The 22,811-nt window shown below is 36.1% G+C and overlaps 1 protein-coding gene across 6 annotated transcripts in view; it reads left to right on the top strand.

Annotated features, from left to right (window-relative positions):
- The window catches only part of PLEKHH2 (pleckstrin homology, MyTH4 and FERM domain containing H2), a 112,478-nt gene that overhangs the window by 1,377 nt on the left and 88,290 nt on the right, over positions 1-22,811 (top strand). For 5 of the 6 annotated variants that reach the window (XR_003794962.1, XM_029232400.1, XM_029232399.1 and 2 more), the window contains exon 2: positions 9,321-9,450. Coding sequence is in view for 5 of the 6 variants with exons in the window: in XM_029232400.1 (XP_029088233.1) it covers positions 9,328-9,450 (123 nt within the window). In the remaining variant the exon portion in view is untranslated. Of the gene's footprint in view, positions 1-8,467; positions 8,755-9,320; positions 9,451-22,811 lie in introns of those variants that run through there. The other variant, XM_029232396.1, reaches the window with a different exon arrangement.

The following is a 22,811-nucleotide window of genomic DNA, read 5'->3' as shown; positions in this document are numbered from 1 at the left end:
CTTTCAGATTCAAAATGTAGAAATGATGTTTATTTAGCAAGTGGTATAGCTCCCAAAGCTATATCATTAGGCTCTATAAAATCAGTAGTAATGGAAAAGGATGGTGGATATTGTTCAAAATTAGAAGCTTTACTCAAGATGGTGCATTAACGCAGCAGTTACTTTATATTAACTGAAATTACAGAATGAAATGAGGAAATCAGGTGTCTAGACCTCAGGATAGACCATTAGCTAACCAACCTGTAGTTTTGAATTTTTAAAATTATGACTCTAGTAACTGGGAATGCAGACATTAAATGCCAATAATGTTCTTAAGGTTTTGCTACTTCACTGTAAAAATATGTAATTAGTATAACTATAGAAATGAATAGGTGTGTTTAACAGAATTTATTTGATGTGTCATTTTCATAGCACAGTACTCTTGGTAAAATATATGTCTGATACTTGTCATATTTGAGATTAACAATTAACTCTAAATTGTTCGAGTTAATGGTGGAATTCTCAGCAGGGATAACCACAAACAATAGATTATTAATATACATCCACTTAAACTGTTACTTTTTCTTCACTCATTTGTAAATATATGCTCTTTATAATTAAGGTATAATTCACAAATGAAAGTTACCTTTTTAAAGTGTACAGTGCAGTGGTTTTTGATATATTCACAAGATGGTGCAACCAACAGCACTAATTCTAGAATATCTTCATCACTTAAGAAAGAAACCCCAAACCCATTAGTAGTTGATCACCATTGCCCTCTCTTCACTGTTGTTGGCAACCACTAAGCTACTTTCTGTCTCTTGGGATTTGCCTGTTTTATATAAATGGAATCATACAGTATGTTGCTTTTTGTGTCTGGCTTCTTTCACTAGGCACTTAGGGTAATGTTTTCAAGGTTCATCCATTGTTGTAGCATGTATTAGTGCTTTATTCCTTTTTTTGTGGCTGAATAAGATTCCATTGTGTGGATATACCACATTTTGTTTATCCATTCATCTGATGATGGACACTTGGTTTGTTTCCACTTTTTGGCTGTTTGAATAATAATGCTGTTAACATTTGTGTACAAGTTTTGGTGTGGACTTAGGTATGCAGTTCTCTTGGGTATATACTTAACATTGGAGTTGCTGGGTCATATGGTAACTTTATGTTAAAACTTTTGAGGAGCTGTTAAACTACTTTCCAGAGCAGCTGTACTATTTTTACATTCTCAACAGCAGTGTATAAGAGTTCAGATTTCTCTACATCCTCACCAACGCTTCTTATTACATGTCGTTTTTGTTATAACCATCCTATTTAGTATGCAGTGGGAAGTCATTGTGGTTTTGATTTGCATTTTCCCTTATATCTAATGATGTTGAGCATTTTTTCTTGTGCTTATTGTCCATTTGTATATCTTCTTTAAAGAAATATCTCTTTAGATCCTTTGCCTACTTTTTTTTTTTTTGCGGGACGCGGGCCTCTCACTGTTGTGGCCTCTCCCGTTGCGGAGCACAGGCTCCGGACGCGCAGGCCCAGCGGCCATGGCTCACAGGCCCAGCCGCTCCGCGGCATGTGGGATCTTCCCGGACCGGGGCACGAACCCGCGTCCCCTGCATCGGCAGGCAGACTCCCAACCACTGCACCACCAGGGAAGCCCTCCTTTGCCTACTTTTTAACTGGATTTTTTATTGATGAGTTGTAAGAGTCCTTTATATAATCTGGATACAAGTCCCTTATCAGATAATGTGATTGGTTAATATTTCTTCCCATTCTGTGGGTTATCTTTTCACTTTCTTGATTGTGTCCTTTGAAGCACAAAAGTTTTTCTTTTTAGGTTAAATTTACCTATTTTTTCTTTGATTACTTATGCTTTAGATGTCATATCTAAGAAACTATTGTCTATTCAAGGTCACAAAGACTTATGCCGATTTAATCTACTGTGAGTTTAGAGCTTAGGCTCTTACGTCTAGGTCTTTGATCCATTTGGGGTTAATTTTTGTGTATGGTATGCAGCCAGGGTCCAAATTCATTCTTTTGCGTGTGGATATCTAGTTGTCTAGCACCATTTATTTAAAAAAAAATATTCATTTCACCTTGTCAAAAACCAGTTCTCTCTAAATGTGAGGTTTTATTTCTGTACTTCTTTTAATGGATTAAATAGCTCCCCCACCCGCCACCAAAAAGGGTGTATTGCAGTCCTAACCCCTAGTATCTCAAAATATGATCTTATTTGGAAGTAGGGTTGTTACAGATTTTTTTTTCCTTATTTTTTTTATTTATTTATTTTTAACATCTTTATTGGGGTATAATTGCTTTACAATGGTGTGTTAGTTTCTACTTTATAACAAAGTGAATCAGTTATACATATACATATGTTCCCATATGTCTTCCCTCTTGCGTCTCCCTCCCTCCCACTCTCCCTATCCCACGCCTCCAGGCTGTCACAAAGCACTGAGCTAATATCCCTGTGCCATGTGGCTGCTTCCCACTAGCTATCTACCTTACTACGTTTGTTAGAGAGTCCATGACTCTCTCTCGCTCTGTCAAAGCTCACCCTTCCCCCTCCCCATATCCTCAAGTCCGTTCTCCAGTAGGTCTGCGTCTTTATTCCTGTCTTACCCCTAGGTTCTTCATGACATTTTTTTTTCTTAAATTCCATATATATGTGTTAGCATACAGTATTTGTCTTTTTCTTTCTGACTTACTTCACTCTGTATGACAGACTCTAGGTCTATCCATCTCATTACAAATAGCTCAATTTCGTTTCTTTTTAAGGCTGAGTAATATTCCATTGTATATATGTGCCACATCTTCTTTATCCATTCATCCGATGATGGGCACTTAGGTTGTTTCCATCTCCGGGCTATTGTAAATAGAGCTGCAATGAACATTTTGGTACATGACTCTTTTTGAATTATGGTTTTCTCAGGGTATATGCCCAGTAGTGAGATTGCTGGGTCATATGGTACTTCTATTTGTAGTTTTTTAAGGAACCTCCATACTGTTCTCCATAGTGGCTGAACCAATTCACATTCCCACCAGCAGTGCAAGAGTGTTCCCTTTTCTCCACACCCTCTCCAGCATTTATTGTTTCTAGATTTTTTGATGATGGCCATTCTGACTGGTGTGAGATGATATCTCATTGTAGTTTTGATTTGCATTTCTCTAATGATTAATGATGTTGAGCATTCTTTCATGTGTTTGTTGGCATTCTGTATATCTTCTTTGGAGAAATGTCTATTTAGGTCTTCTGCCCATTTTTGGATTGGGTTGTTTGTCTTTTTGTTATTGAGCTGCATGAGCTGCTTGTAAATTTTGGAGATTAATCCTTTGTCATTTGCTTCATTTGCAAATATTTTCTCCCATTCTGAGGGTTGTCTTTTGGTCTTGTTGATGGTTTCCTTTGCTGTGCAAAAGCTTTGAAGTTTCATTAGGTCCCATTTGTTTATTTTTGTTTTTATTTCCATTACTCTAGGAGGTGGGTCAGAAAGGATCTTGCTGTGATTTATGTCATAGAGTGTTCTGCCTATGTTTTCCTCTAAGAGTTTGATAGTTTCTGGCCTTACATTTAGGTCTTTCATCCATTTTGAGCTTATTTTTGTGTATGGTGTTAGGGAGTGATCTAATCTCATACTTTTACATGTACCTGTCCAGTTTTCCCAGCACCATTTATTGAAGAGGCTGTCCTTTCTCCACTGTACTTTCCTGCTACCTTTATCAAAGATAAGGTGTCCATATGTGCGTGGGTTTATCTCTGGGCTTTCTATCCTGTTCTATTGATCTATCTTTCTGTTTTTGTGCCAGTACCATACTGTCTTGATTACTGTAGCTTTGTAGTATAGTCTGAAGTCAGGGAGCCTGATTCCTCCAGCTCCTTTTTTCGTTCTCAAGATTGCTTTGGCAGTTCGGGGTCTTTTGTGTTTCCATACAAATTGCGAAATTTTTTGTTCTAGTTCTGTGAAAAATGCCAGTGGTAGTTTGATAGGGATTGCATTGAATCTGTAGATTGCTTTGGGTAGTAGAGTCATTTTCACAATGTTGATTCTTCCCATCCAAGAACATGGTATATCTCTCCATCTATTTGTATCATCTTTAATTTCTTTCATCAGTGTCTTATAATTTTCTGCATACAGGTCTTTTGTCTCCTTAGGTAGGTTTATTCCTAGATATTTTATTCTTTTTGTTGCAATGGTAAATGGGAGTGTTTTCTTGATTTCACTTTCAGATTTTTCATCATTAGTATATAGGAATGCCAGAGATTTCTGTGCATTAATTTTGTATCCTGCTACTTTACCAAATTCATTGATTAGCTCTAGTAGTTTTCTGGTAGCATCTTTAGGATTCTCTATGTATAGTATCATGTCATCTGCAAACAGTGACAGCTTTACTTCTTTTTTCCAATTTGGATTCCTTTTATTTCCTTTTCTTCTCTGATTGCTGTGGCTAAAACTTCCAAAACTATGTTGAATAAGAGTGGTGAGAGTGGGCAACCTTGTCTTGTTCCTGATCTTAGTGGAAATGCTTTCAGTTTTTCACCATTGAGGATGATGTTTGCTGTGGGCTTGTCATATATGGCCTTTATTATGTTGAGGAAAGTTCCCTCTATGCCTACTTTCTGCAGGGTTTTTATCATAAATGGGTGTTGAATTTTGTCGAAAGCTTTCTCTGCATCTATTGAGATGATCATATGGTTTTTCTCCTTCAATTTGTTAATATGGTTTATCACATTGATAGATTTGCGTATATTGAAGAATCCTTGCATTCCTGGAATAAACCCCACTTGATCATGGTGTATGATCCATTTAATGTGCTGTTGGATTCTGTTTGCTAGTATTTTGTTGAGGATTTTTGCATGTATGTTCATCAGTGATATTGGCCTGTAGTTTTCTTCCTTTGTGACATCCTTGTCTGGTTTTGGTATCAAGGTGATGGTGGCCTCGTAGAAGGAATTTGGGAGTGTTCCTGCCTCTGCTATATTTTGGAAGAGTTTGAGAAGGATAGGTGTTAGCTCTTCTCTAAACGTTTGATAGAATTCACCTGTGAAGCCATCTGGTCCTGGGCTTTTGTTTGTTGGAAGATTTTTAATCCCACTTTCAATTTCAGTGCTTGTGATTGGTCTGTTCATATTTTCTATTTCTTCCTGATTCAGTCTTGGCAGGTTGTGCATTTCTAAGAATTTGTCCATTTCTTCCAGATTGTCCACTTTATTGGCATAGAGTTGCTTGTAGTAATCTCTCATGATTTTTTTTATTTCTGCAGTGTCAGTTGTTACTTCTCCTTTTTCATTTCTAATTCTATTGATTTGAGTCTTCTCCCTTTTTTTCTTGATGAGTCTGGCTAGTGGTTTATCTATTTTGTTTATCTTCTCAAAGAACCAGCTTTTAGTTTTATTGATCTTTGCTATTGTTTCCTTCATTTCTTTTTCATTTATTTCTGATCTGATTTTTATGATTTCTTTCCTTCTGCTAGCTTTGGGGTTTTTTTGTTCTTCTTTCTCTAATTGCTTGAGGTGCAAGGTTAGGTTGTTTATTCGAGATGTTTCCTGCTTCTTAAGGTGGGCTTGTATTGCTATAAACTTCCCCCTTAGAACTGCTTTTGCTGCTTCCCATAGGTTTTGGGTCGTCGTGTCTCCATTGTCATTTGTTTGTAGGTATTTTTTGATTTCCTCTTTGATTTCTTCAGTGATCACTTCATTATTAAGTAGTGTATTGTTTAGCCTCCATGTGTTTGTATTTTTTACAGATCTTTTCCTGTAATTGATATCTAGTCTCATGGCGTTGTGGTCAGAAAAGATACTTGATACAATTTCAGTTTTCTTAAATTTCCCAAGGCTTGATTTGTTACCCAAGATATGATCTAACCTGGAGAATGTTCCATGAGCACTTGAGAAAAATGTGTATTCTGTTTTTTTTGGATGGAGTGTCCTATAAATATCAATTAAGTCCATCTTGTTTAATGTATCATTTAAAGCTTGTGTTTCCTTATTTATTTTCATTTTGGATGATCTGTCCATGGGTGAAAGTGGAGTGTTAAAGTCCCCTACTATGGTTACAGATATTTTTAATTGAAATATAATTGATGTACAATGTTATGTTAATTTCAGGTATACTACATAATGATTTAATGTTTGCATACATTATGAAATGATCACCACGATAAGTCTAGTGACCATCTGTCCCCGTACAAAATTAGTACATTGACCATATTCCTTATACTGTATATTACATCCCTGTGACTTATTTATTATATAATTAATATAAGAGGTTTGTACCACTGGATCCCCTTCACCTATTTTGCCCCCCATCCTTATTTCTTATTTCCTTATTTCTGTACTCGTAATTTTATTCCACTGATCTATATATATGTCTGTCTTTATGCCAGTACCACACAGTCTTGATTACTGTAGCTTCGTAGTAATTTTTGAAGTTGAGTGTGTGAGTCATAAAACTTTTTAAGATTGTTTTGGCTATTCTGGGTTCCCTGAATTTCCATATGAATTATAGGATCAGCTTGTCAGTTTCTGCAAAAAAATGCAGTTGGAATTTTGATAGGGATTGTATTAAATGTGTATATCCATTTGCAAGTGTTGCCATCCTCACAGTATCAAGTCTTTTAATCCATGAATGTGCGATATCTTCCATTTATTTAGGTCTTCTTTAAGTTCTTTCAATGATGTTTTGTAATTAATTTTTTTTCATCTTGATCAATGATGTTTTGTAGTTGTCAGAGTACAAATCTTATACTTCTTTTGTTAAATTTACTCCTAAGTATTTAATTCTTTTTGATGCTATTGTAAATGGAATATATTCTTGATTTCATTTCTGGAGTTTCCTTGCAAGTATAAAGTAAAACAATTGATTTTTGTATATTGATCTGGTTTCCTGAAACTTTGCTGAACTCAAATAGTTCTAATAGTTTTTTTTAATGGATTCCTTAGAATTTCCTATGAATAAGATCATGACATCTTAAAATAGAAATAGTTTTAGTTTTTCCTTTCCAATCTGTGCGCTTTCTATTTTATTTTCTGGCACTGGCCAGACCCTCCAGTATGACGTTGAATAGAAGTGGCGAGAGCAGACATCCTTATGTTGTTTCTGATCTTAGGCAGATCAGTCATTTACCATTAAGTGTGATATAAACTGTGGGCTTTCATGGATGCTCTTTATCAGGCTGAGGAAGTTCACTCCTATTGCTAGTTTGTTGAATGTTTTTATGATAAAAGGGTGTTAGATTTTGTTGAATGTTTTTTTCTGCGTCTGTTGAAATGATCATATGGTTTTTGTTTTTTATTCTGTTCATATGGTTCATTATATTGATTTTCATTTGTTGAAAAATATGTTTGTTATTTTTAAAACTGTAGAAATTTTACAGTAGAACATAAACAGGTTATTTTAAATGTAGTGCAAAAATTAACCAACATGAAATAGACTCTTCTTGTTGCTTAAGATAGAGGAGTGTCCCTATATTTCTGTGCAGTGATATGAATGGTTCAAGACTTAAGAATGTCCATTTCAGGACTGCTTTTTATTTTTAATATTTCATCTGTATTTTATTTCTTGTCCACTCTAAAGCTAATGAGGAAAGAAATGAAATAGCAGTAGAATTGAGAAAAAGTTTGTGACTGACAAACTACCTTATTTACTTCTAAATCATTAATAGAAAATGCTGATGTGAGTAATGAAAAAAAGGTCATTAACAAGGCTAATATCCTTAGGAAAAACTCATAAAACAGTGGGGTGGGGCTTCTGTGAAAACGAAGAAATGAATAGAACAATTTCTAGCTCTACAATAAGTTTCCCTTAAATTATGGCTAGAATTTAGGAGCATCTGGAGGCTTTGAGATGGTTGGGGAACTCTTAATAAAGTTGTAGCCTTTGTAGAATAACTTTGCTTATATTTATTTCTAAATTATTGAGTGATAATATAAGTATTAATGTGAAAGCTGATCTAAGCACAAATCAATATTTATGCTAGGAAAATAATCTTTTGCAGATTTAAAAAACTGGTATAGATTTAAGAAGGGGTTATATTACACTAAATATTGGGAAAATAAACTTGCTTAATTTGTGAGACATGTTTTTGTAAAACAGAAGAACAGAATAATACGCTTCAACTGCAGTTCTATCCTGGGGTTCTGAGAGTTTGCTGTCACATATATTCTATGATTAGGACTTGGCTTCTCCTGAAGAGCCATTTCTAATGCAGATTTTGTCAGTTCATAGCAAGGGCAATTCAGAAATACATTATCAAGCCATTTATGAAGATGGTCTGATGAAACATTAACAGACATTTAAAACTACTTTTATGAATCCCAGAGCTAAAAATAATTGTGCTTCCAAAGTCAAGCAATAATTTTTTGCACTTTAGAATTTCAAAACCAGTTCCCCTGCCTCTTGGCTTCCCCTTAACCGTGCTTCTCCCTAGGATTAATCTCCTCCAAAAGGAAGGTTAGCATCATGGAAAACACTGATCCAGATTTACTTAATGTAGGTGATTCTAAATTTCATGTTTATATGTTTTCTCTTCTTACACCAAATAAAAGTTATCTAAACTTGTCTAGGGTCATAATACTTTGCCCAGTTAAATATGCCAAAGGATTTTTGGTTTGAAAGACAGCCTTAGGGAAGAGATATGGGGACATATGTATATGTATAACTGATTCACTTTGTTATAAAGCAGAAACTAACACACCATTGTAAAGCAATTGTACTCCGATAAAGATGAAAAAAAAAAAAAAAAGAAAGCCTGGACCTGGAAAAATATAGGGTGGTGGTAAGTAATAATTATAAGTCTAAGCCATAATTGTAGCACTGATATGAAGTTTCTTTAGGTTATTCTATGATGCTACCAATTGAATCAAAACTGTCATAATTCTGTAAATTTAAGAACATGGTAAAATTATGAACTGACAGATTAAAAAAAATCTTACCTCAGCTCTTGGGCAGAGCTAAAATAATGACAATACTCTGTGTGGTGCTGTTATATTGTCCAAAGTGTTGTTAAGAACAGCAGTATTTAATTTGTTCCTTACAACCTACCCATGAGACGAATGGTTTGTTATTGCCACATTCCCCCTTTTTTCTAGATTGGATAAGCTGAAACATGGAAAGGTTAAGTTAAACAGAAAGTTTATGTAACCCAGTTGGGTCTCCAACCCTGGCCTCTTGTCTCCCCTAAGTTCTTTCCATGAGCTGTCACCAGTTCTGGAATTTATCTTAGAATTCAAAACTTACGTCTAGATATCGTTAGATGGTGATTAGAATATGTGTGTTCAATGATTTGATGAATTATCCTGAATGCTAATTGATATTATGCCATTTGAATGCTTTCTTTCCTAGAATAAATATGGCAGAGCTTTCTGAGACAGAAGGACCAGTAGATTGGAAAGAACGATGTGTAGCCCTGGAGTCCCAGCTCATGAAATTTAGAGTTCAAGCGAGCAAGATACGAGAGCTCTTAGCAGAGAAGGTAAGCTTTTCTCCCTCACCTTTGTTAGTAAACATCAGCTATTTGGGGCCAATTTCATTTATATTAAATAATCTCAGTACTTTAGGCTAGGGTAAGCATTTTAAAAATAATGAATATAATTTAATGTTTTGTCAGGGATCTGAAGCTATATTTGGCATATTCTTTTGCCAGTTTTATTTTTTTTAGATCTTTATTGAAGTATAATTGCTTCACAATACTGTTAGTTTCTGTTGTACACCAAAGTGAATCAGTCATGTGCATACATATGACCCATATCCCCTCCCTCTTGAGCCTCCCTCCCATCCTCCCTATGCCACCCCTCTAGGTCATCACAGAGCACCGAGCTGATCTCCCTGTGCTATGCAGCTGCTTCCCACTAGCTATCTATTTTACATTTGGTAGTGTGTATATGTCCATGCTACTCTCACTTGGCCCCAGCTTCCACCTCCCACCCCATGTCCTCAAGCCCATTCTCTATGCCTGCATCTTTCTTCCTGCCCTGCAACTAGGTTCATCAGTACCATTTTTTTTTTTTTTTTAGGATTCCATATACATACGTTAGCATACGGTATTTGTTTTTCTCTTTCTGACTTACTTCATTCTGTATGACAGACTCTAGGTCCATCCACCTCACTACAAATAACTCAATTTCGTTTCTTTTTATGGCTGAGTAATATTCCATTGTATATATGTGCCACATCTTCTTTATCCATTCATCTATTGATGGACATTTAGGTTGGTTCCATGTCCTGGCTATTGTAAATAGTGCTGCAATGAACATTGTGGTACACGTCTCTTTTTGAACTATGCTTTTCTCAGGGTATTTTGCCAGTTTTAGAATGGATTGGACATTAAGACAAAAAACACTTCTTTGCAAATAGTAGTGGGCTATGTAAGAATTGTGTGTATTTGATGAATGCGGAGTTCATTCATTCCAGAGAGAACAGCTATAATTTACTTGATTTTACTAGAGTAGTGTGACAACATTTTGATCTACTAAATGTTTAGGAAAATCATCTTTAAAGTGATTATTGTTCATTCCCTGTTGATAGTAAAATGTGTTTATACTGTATTTGGAAGTATACACCTATTTAGGAATTTGTGTTGACTATGTATCATTAAACTATAGAATTGAATTAATATAATTCTATGCTTCTCTTAATAGTTACAATCATGTAATTAAAATTTCATTTATGTCATAGGATTTAAAAAAAATATATGTGTATAAAACTGATAGATTAATTCGTTTGTTTATTCATTCAACAAATATTCATTGAGGACTGATTTTGTGCCAGACACTGTTCTTAATGCTACAGTTACATCTGTGAATGAGACTATGCATGTTCCTATTTCCAGAGAACTTGGATTCTAGACCTGCACTGTCCAATGTGGCAGGCACTAGCCTCAAGTGGCTGGTGAACACTGGAAATTAGGCTAGTTCAAATTGAGATGTGTTGGAAATGGAAAATACACACCAGATTTCAAAGATTTAGTATGAAAAAAAGAATGCGAAATACCTAAGCAATAATTGTATATTGATTACATGTTGAAATGATAATATTTTGGATATTAGATTAAATGGAAAATAGTAAAATTAATTTTACCTTTTTTAAACTTTTAAAATATGGGTACTAGAAAATTTTAAATTATATATGCAACTCACATTATATTTCTGTTGGACAGTGCTGTCTGGATGGATGGATAAATGGTATTAATGGTTATTCAGAACTGATCAGAAGAATTTATAGGTGGTTTCTTAAACTCTAGTCTGTATAATCCTTTTAGGGTGGAGAAAAATCCTTTTGGAGATTTTTAACATCTCCAAAAATTGTGTTAAATCTTACTTTCATTGCTAGCCAAGAGTCTCTTAGCACAGAAGAATTGTAATAAAACCCAGTAAAACATCATTCGGTTTAACCTTTCATATGTATCATCATAAATTTTTGTGTATTAACAGCTGTTAGATGGAAAGATTAAAGTTATCCTACTCACTTTGGGCCATAGGGTGACCCAGTAATAGGATTTGTGGAATGAATCCCCAATATCAATTTTCTTTATTTATCACTATTAGAATAAAAGTTATAACTTGAAAAAAAAATCCCAGTTTGAATATCTCCAAGTTGGAGAAGCTTATCCTAACTCAAAGTTAGTGACTCATGCTTTGTCTTTTGCCCTATGAAAATCATTTCCCACATCAAAACTACAATGAGGTATCACCTCACACCAGTGGGAATGGCCATCATCAAAAAATCTACAAACAATGCTGGAGAGGGTGTGGAGAAAAGGGAACCCTCTTGCACTGTTGGTAGGAATGTAAATTGATATAACCACTATGGAGAACAGTATGGAGGTTCCATAAAAAATGAAAAATAGAACTACCATATGACCCAGCAATCCCACTACTGGGCATATACCCTGAGAAAACAATAATTCAAAAAGAGTCATGTACCACAATGCTCATTGCAGCACTATTTACAATAGCCAGGACATGGAAGCAACTTAAGTGTCCGTCGACAGACGAATGAATAAAAAAGATGTGGCACATATATACGATGGAATATTACTCAGCCATAAAAAGAAACGAAATTGAGTTATTTGTAGTGAGGTGGATGGACCTAGAGACTGTCATACAGAGTGAAGTAAGTCAGAAAGAGAAAAACAAATACCATATGCTGACACATATATATGGAATCTAAAAACAAAAAAGGTTCTGATGAACCTAGTGGCAGGACAGGAATAAAGCCACAGATGTAGAGTATGGACTTGAGGACATGGGGAGGGGGAAGGGTAAGTTGGGATGAAGTGAGAGAGTGGCATGGACATATATACACTACCAAATGTAAAATAGATAGCTAGTGGGAAGCAGCCGCATAGCACAGGGAGATCAGCTCGGTGCTTTGTGACCACCTAGAGGGGTGGCATAGGGAGGGTGGGAGGGAGATGCAAGAGGGAGGAGATATGGGGATATATGTATATGTATAGCTGATTCACTCTGTTATAAAGCAGAAACTAAAACACCATTGTAAAGCAATTATACTCCAATAAAGATGTTAAAAAATATATATATAGATAGATAGGCACAAATCCTTAGGTTACATGATGCCTACCTCTCAATAAAGCTGTTTCATGATTTAAAAAAAAAAAAGAAGAGAAAAAAAATCATTTTCTGGGTTGTACTGTGATTTATCTGGTATTTTCCACAATCCCAATCCTGTATGCAATGATTTTGTCAATATCACCAATTATAACCTTGCCTCTAAACCTCACTGGACACTTCCTAGGTATCCCAGGTGCCTCAGCCTCTCAACAGTTGGCCCGCTGTTGACCACAGCCTCCTCAAAATTTTCTTGGTTCTGTTGACTACTTACTCTCTTGGTTTCATTATGGACATTATAAGAAGTTATGCCTATTTGGGTTCCAATTAATTGACTTTTAAATTCTTAATTTAATGCCAACATTTGTTTTGTTCTTCAGAAGGCTTATCGTAACAAATTTCTTTATGAGTGCCCATTTTGTAAATTTTAAAAGTGTCGTTTTCTTTGTCAGTAAAATTGTAAATAGTTTTTTGGTGATTAATTTATGTTATTAAATTTTCTTTTTTGTCAGTGAATGAATATTCACAGAGGAATTATAGAGGAATTCACAGAGGAATATTATTTCAGAATTGCTGTTTTATTTGTGGTTTCTTATTCTCCTTCTCCTCCTCCTCCTTCTTCTTCTTTTTTGTCTTCCGTAATTTGTATCTGTCTTAAATCCTTTGACAGATCTCAGAGATGGAATGATTCAGATGTGTTTCATACAGTGGAAAGAGGATAAGCATGCCAAATTTACTCATGGTTTCCCAGTAAATAAAGTCAACACCAAAATGGGAATAACACTTTTCATGATATTTTCTGTTATTTTCCACTATGAAATATTTTTCTCTGGATTAAAAATTATTTTTTGTACCCACCCATGTTTTAATTAAAATACCAAATATTGATTTATTATGTACTAAGCACTTTACAGATATGATTTATTTAGCTCTTATAACAATCTATGAATTAATAAGTTTTATTGTTCCCATTTTACAGATTAGGAAAATGATGCTTACCATGTGCCAGGCAATGTTCTAAGTGCTTTATGTATATTAACTTTTTTTTTTTAAATTATTTTTGGCTGTGTTGGGTTCGGTGCTGTCCGCAGGTTTTCTCTAGTTGCCTCTTCATTGCAGTGTGTGGGCTTCTCATTCTGGTGGCTTCTCTCATTGCGGAGCACAGGCTCTAGGCACGTGGGCTTCAGTAGTTGTGGCATGTGGTCTCAGTATTTGTGGCTTGGGCTCTAGAGTGCAGGCTCAGTAGGTGTGGCGCGCGGGCTTAGTTGGTCCACGGCATGTGGGATCTTCCCGGACCAGGGCTCGAACCTGTGTCCCCTGCATTGGCAGGCGGATTCTTAACCACTGCACCACCAGGGAAGCCCATATATTAACTTTTTAATCCTTATAACAACCCTATGAGGTAGCTATTAATATTATTCATATTTACACAGGAGGAAACTAAGGCACATAAAAGTTATTTATTTACCTTGCCTGAGTTCATGCTGAAATGTAAGTGGTGGAGCCAAGATTTGAAAATACGCATTTTGTTTTTAGAGCTTGAATGCTTAGCTGTCACCCTATATGGCATCTCTAATATAGTTTTGTTACCACATTCTTTGCTTTCTCTGATATTCTTACCTACTCACCTATTCTGTCTTCTCTGTTCAGCCACACAGCATGTAACTCCATCTCTGCTTGGCAGCACACATCTGCATAAGTTAGGATGCATTTATGGGTGTAGCAGTAACAGTTTACATAATATTACGTATTTTTCAAAGCAAACCCTCTTGCACTGCTTCTGCGTGCCAACACGACTTGAGTCACCTGTTGCGTTCTAGAGGATAGTCTGGTCCCATCTGTAACCTTTAGTTTTGTGTGAGAACCAGTCTGCCCCAAGGCTTCTTCCTAATAGTTCTCCTTACCTTCCCTCCAGATGGTTGCAGGCCTAAGTCTGAAGATTCTTGAGGGAATATTAATTTGATTCCTCAGCTCTTTGCCAGAAATTCTGTCCAACTTTTCCTTTCTGCTACAGTTCTTGTTCTTAGTTCTGTTTTCTTGGCACTGATTTGAGGCATCTAACACTAGGTGCTAACTATGGTTCCTAAGCCTTGACTACAACCATTAGCTAGTTTCAACCCTACAGTAACTCTATGACATAACTATTATTACCCACAATCTACAGATGCTGACATTAAGACTGAGAGCATTTGAGTAGTAGGCCCAATATTACACAGCTAGCAAATAGCAGAGTTGGCATGAAACCTTAGATCTTTCATGCTTTTTTTGTGATGCAGCTAAAAGAGTGCGTGGCACATAGAAGTAACTCATTATTATTTCCCTGTATCCTTCTGACTGGACACACTGGTTAAGTGTACAAGGAGATGACTTAAACTAATGTAATTATAGATTGGTGGGAGACATCTTTCTGAATTTTTTTAGGAAAAATGTATGAGAGGATCTCAGAGTGTTTTTATAATTCAAGATGGATTTCAATTATATATACATTGTATAATTTTGGAGATGGATTAGGAGAATACATGGGATTTTTTAAAAACTATTTCTTTTACCTATTTGTTTTTTCCATTACAATTTCCATGTAACTTCGAATATTGAAGCTTGTGAAGAAAAAGGCCTTATTGAAGTCTTGGGCAAGTCCTGCTGTAAGTGGGAGAGGTCTTTAGAGGAATTTAAGGAATGGTGTTGGAAATATCTCTAGTATGCCAAACATAAACTCTTTAGAGAAGCTGAGATTTAAGTAATTTTCCTACTTTACCGTATTACTAGTTCATTTTCGGAGTCAGGGAGGGAAAGGGAAAGTTTCTTTTTCAGTTGAAGTGAATGTTATTTCCTACAGGTTAGATTTTCAGTGAAAAGGAAGAGGTGAAAAATATGAATTTTCCCTTTGGGCATCAGCATGGACCACATAGCCTAATGCTGCCTTTACCTGATACAGCATTTCTGTCTGGAAGTTCCTGCCACTTGACCTTCCTCTTGTGAATATGATTCGCCTGAGGTGGTCTAGGATTCTCGTCTAGGAATAAGGAGTATCTGGATAGCATTGTATTTGCTTTCATGTAACGGTCCAGTCACCACTGTGATTGCCCTATTTAAACCACACATGCCCTGTTACTCTTTTGCCCCACCTAATATTTCACAGTGCCCAATGAAAATTATACATATACTAATAATGCGATTTTTCAGGCTAATTTAAATTTCATTTTTGGGCTATTGACTGAGGATATTATTTTTAATAACAAAATTTTTAAATGGTGATAACGTCTTTCATGGGTTCTATGGGGGAAAGTCAAGAAGAGAGATACTTAATGAGGAATTTCTGTCCACATCAATGAGTTTGAAGGTTCTAAAGTATTCCGCCTGTAGTAACCAATTCATTAAATAAGTTTATCTGTATACAATGCATGGAACAATGAGATCACTGAGTGTTACATATGGTGGTGTTATGTATGTGTGTGTTTCTGTGTGTGTGTGTGTGTGTGTAAAATCTGGACCAGTGGCAGATTTCCCTCTGCCACTTGCTGCTGTGTTCACACTGGCTACAGAGGGCACTTTCACTGTGGTAAATCAAAGCACCAGGCTTAGAATTTGCTTCTTCATTTTATTATTGTATTAGTGGCCTGTTCATAAAAGACTTATTTTTGTCCAAAGCCTGATATGGATCATTTCAGGTTTCTTTTACTGACTTAGTATGGATTGGCTGTGGAATTGACCCAAGCTTTACATTACAGTCTACATTGTGAAAGTAAAAACTTAATGGGTATTTCCTGCATTGCTTTTTTTTCACTTTTAGTATTTTGCAAAGTTATTGCCCAATTTGAATGATTATAAAAACAATCACTCGAAAAACAAAGTATTGCTTTTCATCCTATGCTTATGTTTAAACTGATTTTTTTAAATTAATTTATTTTTGGCCGCATTGGGTTTTTGTTGCTGTGCACGGACTTTCTCGTTGCGGTGAGCGGGGGCTACTCTTTTGTTGCGGTGTGCGGGCTTCTCATTGTGGTGGCTTCTCTTGTTGCGGAGCACAGGCTCTAGGTGCGTGGGCTCAGTAGTTGTGGCTCGCAGGCTCTAGAGTGCAGACTTAGTAGTTGTGGCACATGGGCTTAGTTGCTCTGCGGCATGTGGAATCTTCCTGGACCAGAGATTGAACCCGTGGCCCCTGCATTGGCAGGCGGATTCTTAACCACTGTGCCACCAGGGAAGTCCCTAAAGTGTTCTAAACTTTATTGGATATACTTAATGTGTATTTACATTTATGCAGTGTGAAATGTTTGGTATTTATGATGTTTAACATAGATTGTGAAAATTTAGTGATTTTGTTTTATCAAAATTTATCTTTGCTTTTAAATAATTATTTGGAAAGAGTTGAAACCTTCATCCATTCATTGATTATTTTTTCCTTTCTTTTATTTGTTCAACACACATTTATTGAGTTTCTGTTATGGGGTATTCGTGATCCCTGCCACAACCAATGTTACGTAAGTAAATAATAAACCCCAAATCTGGGGAGAGACTACTTAGGTAGAATTTGGTTAGAATCTCAAATTCTAAATTTAGCCTCTCTTGGTCATACCTGTGTCCCTGTGTTTCCTTCTGCAATAGGTTTCTTGAGAACATGCAACTTAAAGTTGTTCCTATTATGAATGTTAATGATTTTAAGTTACCAATAAAAGATTCCTAGGCCAAAAGAATAGCATGCAAGGGACAAAAATAAAGACAAATGCTTTCCAGCCAAAGATTTTGTGTTTTCACGTATTTGGGACTGATCTTCATATGGTTCTGCAGAGCTATACACTGTGTGTGGAGTTTATAAATACCAAAGCTGCTGTGGTTCAACTAAAAGAGCAGTAGGGAATCTGAACGTGAAGACTCACATCCCAGCCATGTCACTGGCTGGGAGCATTAGCTTACACAAGGCAAACTCATTCGAAACACCAATTTCCCAATCTTTATAATGGGAATAATGATTTCTGTCTTATGACGTGACTGTGAAATAATGTATTTGAAAATTCCTGGTTCCTGAACACATTCTAATTTTTTAAAAGTTCTCTTCCCTGAATTATTTTTCTTTCCTCTGAGATTATTTTCCACTTTTATGTTTGTTTGTTTGTTTGTTTTCAGGTTGCAAGCTTCTCTCAAATGTCTGATGATCTTTGGTGGTCCCTTTATATTTAAGAATGAGATATCTGAAAAGCTGACCAACAATTGTGTGTAAATAGTCAGTGCTGGTCAGCCGTCAATGTTTGCTTTAGAATGAGGGGGTGGGAGGCTGCTCATTACACCATGAGCCCATAAATGCCACAGTTGTTGGACTAGAGCCCTCCAAGTAATTTATTCAGCATTATAAGAGAAGAACATTCCAGTTTTTTAACAGGAACTAAATGCTTAGCTGCTGCACATTCGGCACACGGGGATAAGTGAGAAGGTTTCAGGGAGTTAGTTGACTCTAAGGGCCACGTGTTTTCCATTAATACCCACTATTCCCAGCCCCACGCTCACTTCCCCCTGTAGGTCTTTACAGGGTTGTGCAGGGCATTCAGCTCCCAGGGGAGAAGTTCAGGACCCTCCAATCCTTATTCTAGGCTGTGGTTTCTGTCACTCTGTTTCACCAAAAACAAGAGAATTAAGTGAAATATGTATATTTAATGGTGAACTTGTCCTCCCGCTCCCAGCCTTCTTCTCCTACATGGTTCCTAAAATGCTGACAGCCAATTCTACAGGAGGAGATTGAAAGTCTCTGGGCAATCTTATCAGCCCAGGTGGAAAGAGGTAGCAATGCTGACATCAGTGGTTCTCCAACAGAAAGTCTAGCCAGATCACCTAATATTAAAGTTCATGATCAGCAAGCCCCATATATGTGTAAAAGCTTCTAGTCAGCTTTTTAGTTCCTTACCTTTAAACATCGGTGGGCACCTCATGAATGACCAGACATCTGATGAAGGCCTCTAACATGGAAGATAGAGAACAACCAATCAGAAAAAACCAATATCACCTATGCAGGGAAAAAAGAAACAAAACAAATAAAATCCTATCATTTAATATTCCCAGAGAGAAAAGGTATTGCATCCATGAAACAAGGAATATTCAGGAAATAAAAAGAACCCTCAAAAAATTAAAATGATGATAGAAGAAATAGTCAGTTTAATAAAGAGTTTGGGATATAAACTTAAGGTAAGTTCCTGGGAAGTAGAGAAAGATGTTGAAGAGATGGAACACAGGAGAGAAAAGAGAAATTTAGAGGACCAGTCCACTATGTCCAAGCTCTGGATAAAGGAAATCTAGAGGGGAGAATATCAGTGAAATGATGAACGGAGGTTTCCCAGGATTGAAGGATGCAAGATTTCAGATTGAGAGGGTCTACCAAGTGCCTTGCACAACAGATAAAAATAGTTCCACCCCAAGGCACATCATCATGAAAGTTCAGAATATATAGACCAAAGAAAAGATTCTGCAAGCTTTCCAGGAGAAAAAACATGTCACATACAAAGGATCAGGAATTAGAATGGCTTGGACTTTTCAAAAGCAACGCTAGAAGTTAGGAGATAATGAAAAAATGTATTCAAAATTCTGAAGGAAAGTGACATCAAACTCAGAATTCTGTACTGAGGCCAGTTATGAATTTTATCTGAAGGTAGAATAAAGAGATTTTTAAGACATGCAGGGTCTGGTAACCTTTCTGAGGAATCTCTGGAAGGATATGCTCCATTAAAAGGAAGAAGTAAACCAAAAAAGAGGAAGGCATAAGATATAGTAAATAGCAGATTCAATGTGGGAGGAAGTTGAAGGGCCTTCCCAAGAAGACAGCAGTGCCCAGGCAGAAAGAGGAGCCAGTCTGTATTGACACAGGTCAGAGGCTTTAGGAGCTGCTTCAGAAAGATGAAATTGGTGGAAAATTAGATGTGAATGAGCATCCTGAGAGATGATTTAGACAGTGGTGTGAATTTGGAGTTGAACTATTAAGTTCATAGAAATCTAAGTAAATAAAAGAACAAGACACTTTAGTGAAAAAAGTTATGTAGCAAAGGAAAAAGTAACCGTAGTGTACTACATGGTTCCTCTTTGACTATCATACATAGTCACAATAATACTAATGAAGAACAGCGATTTAACCAAAGGTAAGATATAAACGTATTGGAAGAACGGGAGTGTACCTGTGTTGATGGCAAGGAGATCAAAGAGCTAAATCTTCATTCTCCATGAAGGAAGTAAGTAGGAAATCACTAAACTGAAGAAGTCAACAGAAATAGAAGCCTGTTATTTAGAACACTTAAGGAAATAATAAGAGCATTGACCAAAAGAGTACAATTATTTTATTAAAAAATCTTATGAAACTGGTTGACACAATGTGTATTTATGGCTTTGATCAACATAAAAAAACAAAAATTAAATTGTGAAATAGATGGACTTATTCAGTCTTTTGGGAGGAGATCTTCTTAATAGGATGTTTCCATGGAAATCAGTTTCTAAACAAAATAATTTATTTTGTGTTTTCAGAGTATATCAAAAAGAATCAAACCTTCTGGGTTATATACTTTGGGGTTTTTTTTGTTTTGTTTTGAAGTATAGTTGATTTACAATATTGTGTTAGTTGCAGGTGTACAGCAAAGTGCTTCTGTTATATATATGTGTGTGTCTGTGTATGTATATACAGAATCTATATATATATTCTTTTTCAGATTCTTTTGCATTATAGGTTATTACAAATATTGAATATTGTTCGCTGTGTCATACAGTAAATCCTTGTTGCTTATCTATTTTATATATAGTAGTGTCTATCTGTTAATCCCATAGTCCTGATTTATCTCCCCCCCATTCCCTTTCCCCTTTGGTAACCATAAGTTTGTTTTCTATGTCTGTGTGTCTGTTTCTGTTTTGTAAATAGATTCATTTGTATTATTTTTTAGATTCCACATATAAGTGATATCATAATATTTGTCTTTCTCTGACTTCACTTAGTATGATAATCTCTAGGTCCATCCATATTGCTGCAAATGGCAATATTTCATTCTTTTTTTATAGCTGAGTAATGTTCCTATATATGTGTGTGTGTGTATGTGTGTATACATACACACATACACACACACACACACACAGCCCACATCTTCTTTATCCATTCATCTGTTGATGAACACTTAGGTTGCTTCCATATCTTGGCTATTGTAAATAGTGCTTCAGTGAACATTGGGATACATGTATCTTTTCAGATTAGAGTTTTCATCTTTTCCAGATATATGTCCAGGAGTGGGATTGCTGGATCATATGGTAGCTCTATTTTTAGTTTTTTAAGGAACCTCCATACTGTTTTCCATAGTGGTTGCACCAATTTACATTCCCATGAACAGTGTAGGAGGGTTCCCTCTTCTCTACACCCTCTCCAGCATTTATTTGTAGGGTTTTTGATGATAGCCGTTCTGACTGGTGATAACTCATTGTGGTTTTGATTTGCATTTCTCTAATAATTAGCAGTGTTGAGCATCTTTTCATGTGCCTGTTGGCCATCTGTATGTCTCCCTTGGAGAAATATCTATTTAGGTCTCTGCCCATTTTTTGATTGGGTTGTTCATTTTTTTTATATTGAATTGTATGAGCTGTGTATATTTTGGAAATTACTGGGTTATATATATATATATATTTTTTTAACTTATTTATTTTTGGCTGCGTTGGGTCTTTGTTGCTGCATGCAGGCTCTTTCTAGCTGCAGCAAGCAAGGGTCACGCCGCGTTGCGGTGCACGTACTCTTCACTGCGGTGGCTTCTCCTGTTGTGGAGCATGGGCTTCAGGTGCGTGGGCTTCAGTAGTTGTGGCGCATGGGCTCAGTAGTTGTGGCTCGTGGGTCTAGAGCGCAAGCTCAGTAGTTATGGCACACGGGCTTAGTTGTTCTGCGGCACGTGGGATCTTCCCGGACCAGCACTTGAACCCGTGTCCCCTGCATTGGCAGGCAGACTCCCAACCACTGCACCACCAAGGAATTTCCATGATCATATGATTTTTATCCTTCATTTTGTTAATGTGGTGTATCACATGGACTGATTTGTGGATGTTGAATCATCCACGCATCCCTAGAATAAATCCCACTCGATCGTAGTGTATGATCCTTTTAATGTATTGTTGAATTTGGTTTGTTAATATTTTGTTCAGGAGTTTTGCATCTGTGTTCATCAGGGACATTGGCCTATAGTTTTCTTTTCTTGTGACATTCTTGTTTGGTTTTGGTATCAGGATAGTGCTGGCCTTGTAAAATGAGTTTGGAAGAGTTCCTTCCTCTTCTGTTTTTTAAGAGTTTGAGAAGGATTGGTATTAATTCTTTGAATGCTTGGTAGAATTCACCAGTGAAGCCACCTGGTCCTGGACTTTTGTTTGTTGGGAGAGTTTTGATTACTGATTCAGTCTCCTTACTAGTAATCCATCTGTTCAGATTTTCTTTTTCATCATAATTCAATTTTTGTAGGCTGTACGTTTCTACAAATTTATCCATTTCTTCTAGGTTGCTCTATTTTTTGGCATGTAATTTTTCAAAGTAGTTAGTTTCTTATGATTATTTGTATTTCTGTGGTATCAGTGGTAATATCTCCTCTTTCATTTCTGATTTTATTTCAGTCCTCTCTCTTGTTTTCTTGGTGAGTGTAGCTATAGGTTTGTCAGTTTTCTTTATCTTTTCAAAGAATCAACTCTTAGGTGTATTGATCTTTTCTACTGTCTTTTTAGTCTCCAATTTATTTCTCCTCTAATCTTTGTTCTTTCTTTCCTTTTATTAACTTTGGACTTTGTTTGTTCCTCTTTTTCTAGTTCCTTGAGGTGTAGGTTGTTTATTTGAGACTTTTCTTGTTTCTTGAAGTAGACATTTATTGCTGTGAACATCCCTTGTAGAATTGCTTTTGCAGCAGCCCATGGATTTTGGTATGTTACATGTCCATTTTCATTTACTCCAGGTATTTTTTTATTTCTCTTTTGATTTTTTTCTTTGGCCCATTTGGTTTTCAGTAGCATGTTGTTTAATCTCCACATATTTGTGAATTTTTTCAGTTTTCATGTAATCAATTTCTGTTTTCATATTATTGTGGTCAGAAAAGATGCTTGATGTGATTTCAACCCTCTTAAATTTATTAAGACTGATTTTCTCACCTAACATATGGCCTCTTTAAATGTATCTGAAATCACAATAAATGTATTATTTCTATATATCATATTGATGAAGTTTTCATTATCTCCCTGTTCCCATGCTTTTTTTCCTCTCTGATGCTTTGGAAGCTATGGACTGAATTTCTGT

The sequence above is a fragment of the Monodon monoceros genome, unplaced genomic scaffold, assembly GCF_005190385.1.
Source record: "Monodon monoceros isolate NGI ecotype Baffin Bay Population unplaced genomic scaffold, NGI_Narwhal_1 Super_Scaffold_19, whole genome shotgun sequence".
Taxonomy (NCBI): Eukaryota; Metazoa; Chordata; class Mammalia; order Artiodactyla; family Monodontidae; genus Monodon; species Monodon monoceros.
This window is presented reverse-complemented; position numbering and strand designations above follow the sequence as displayed.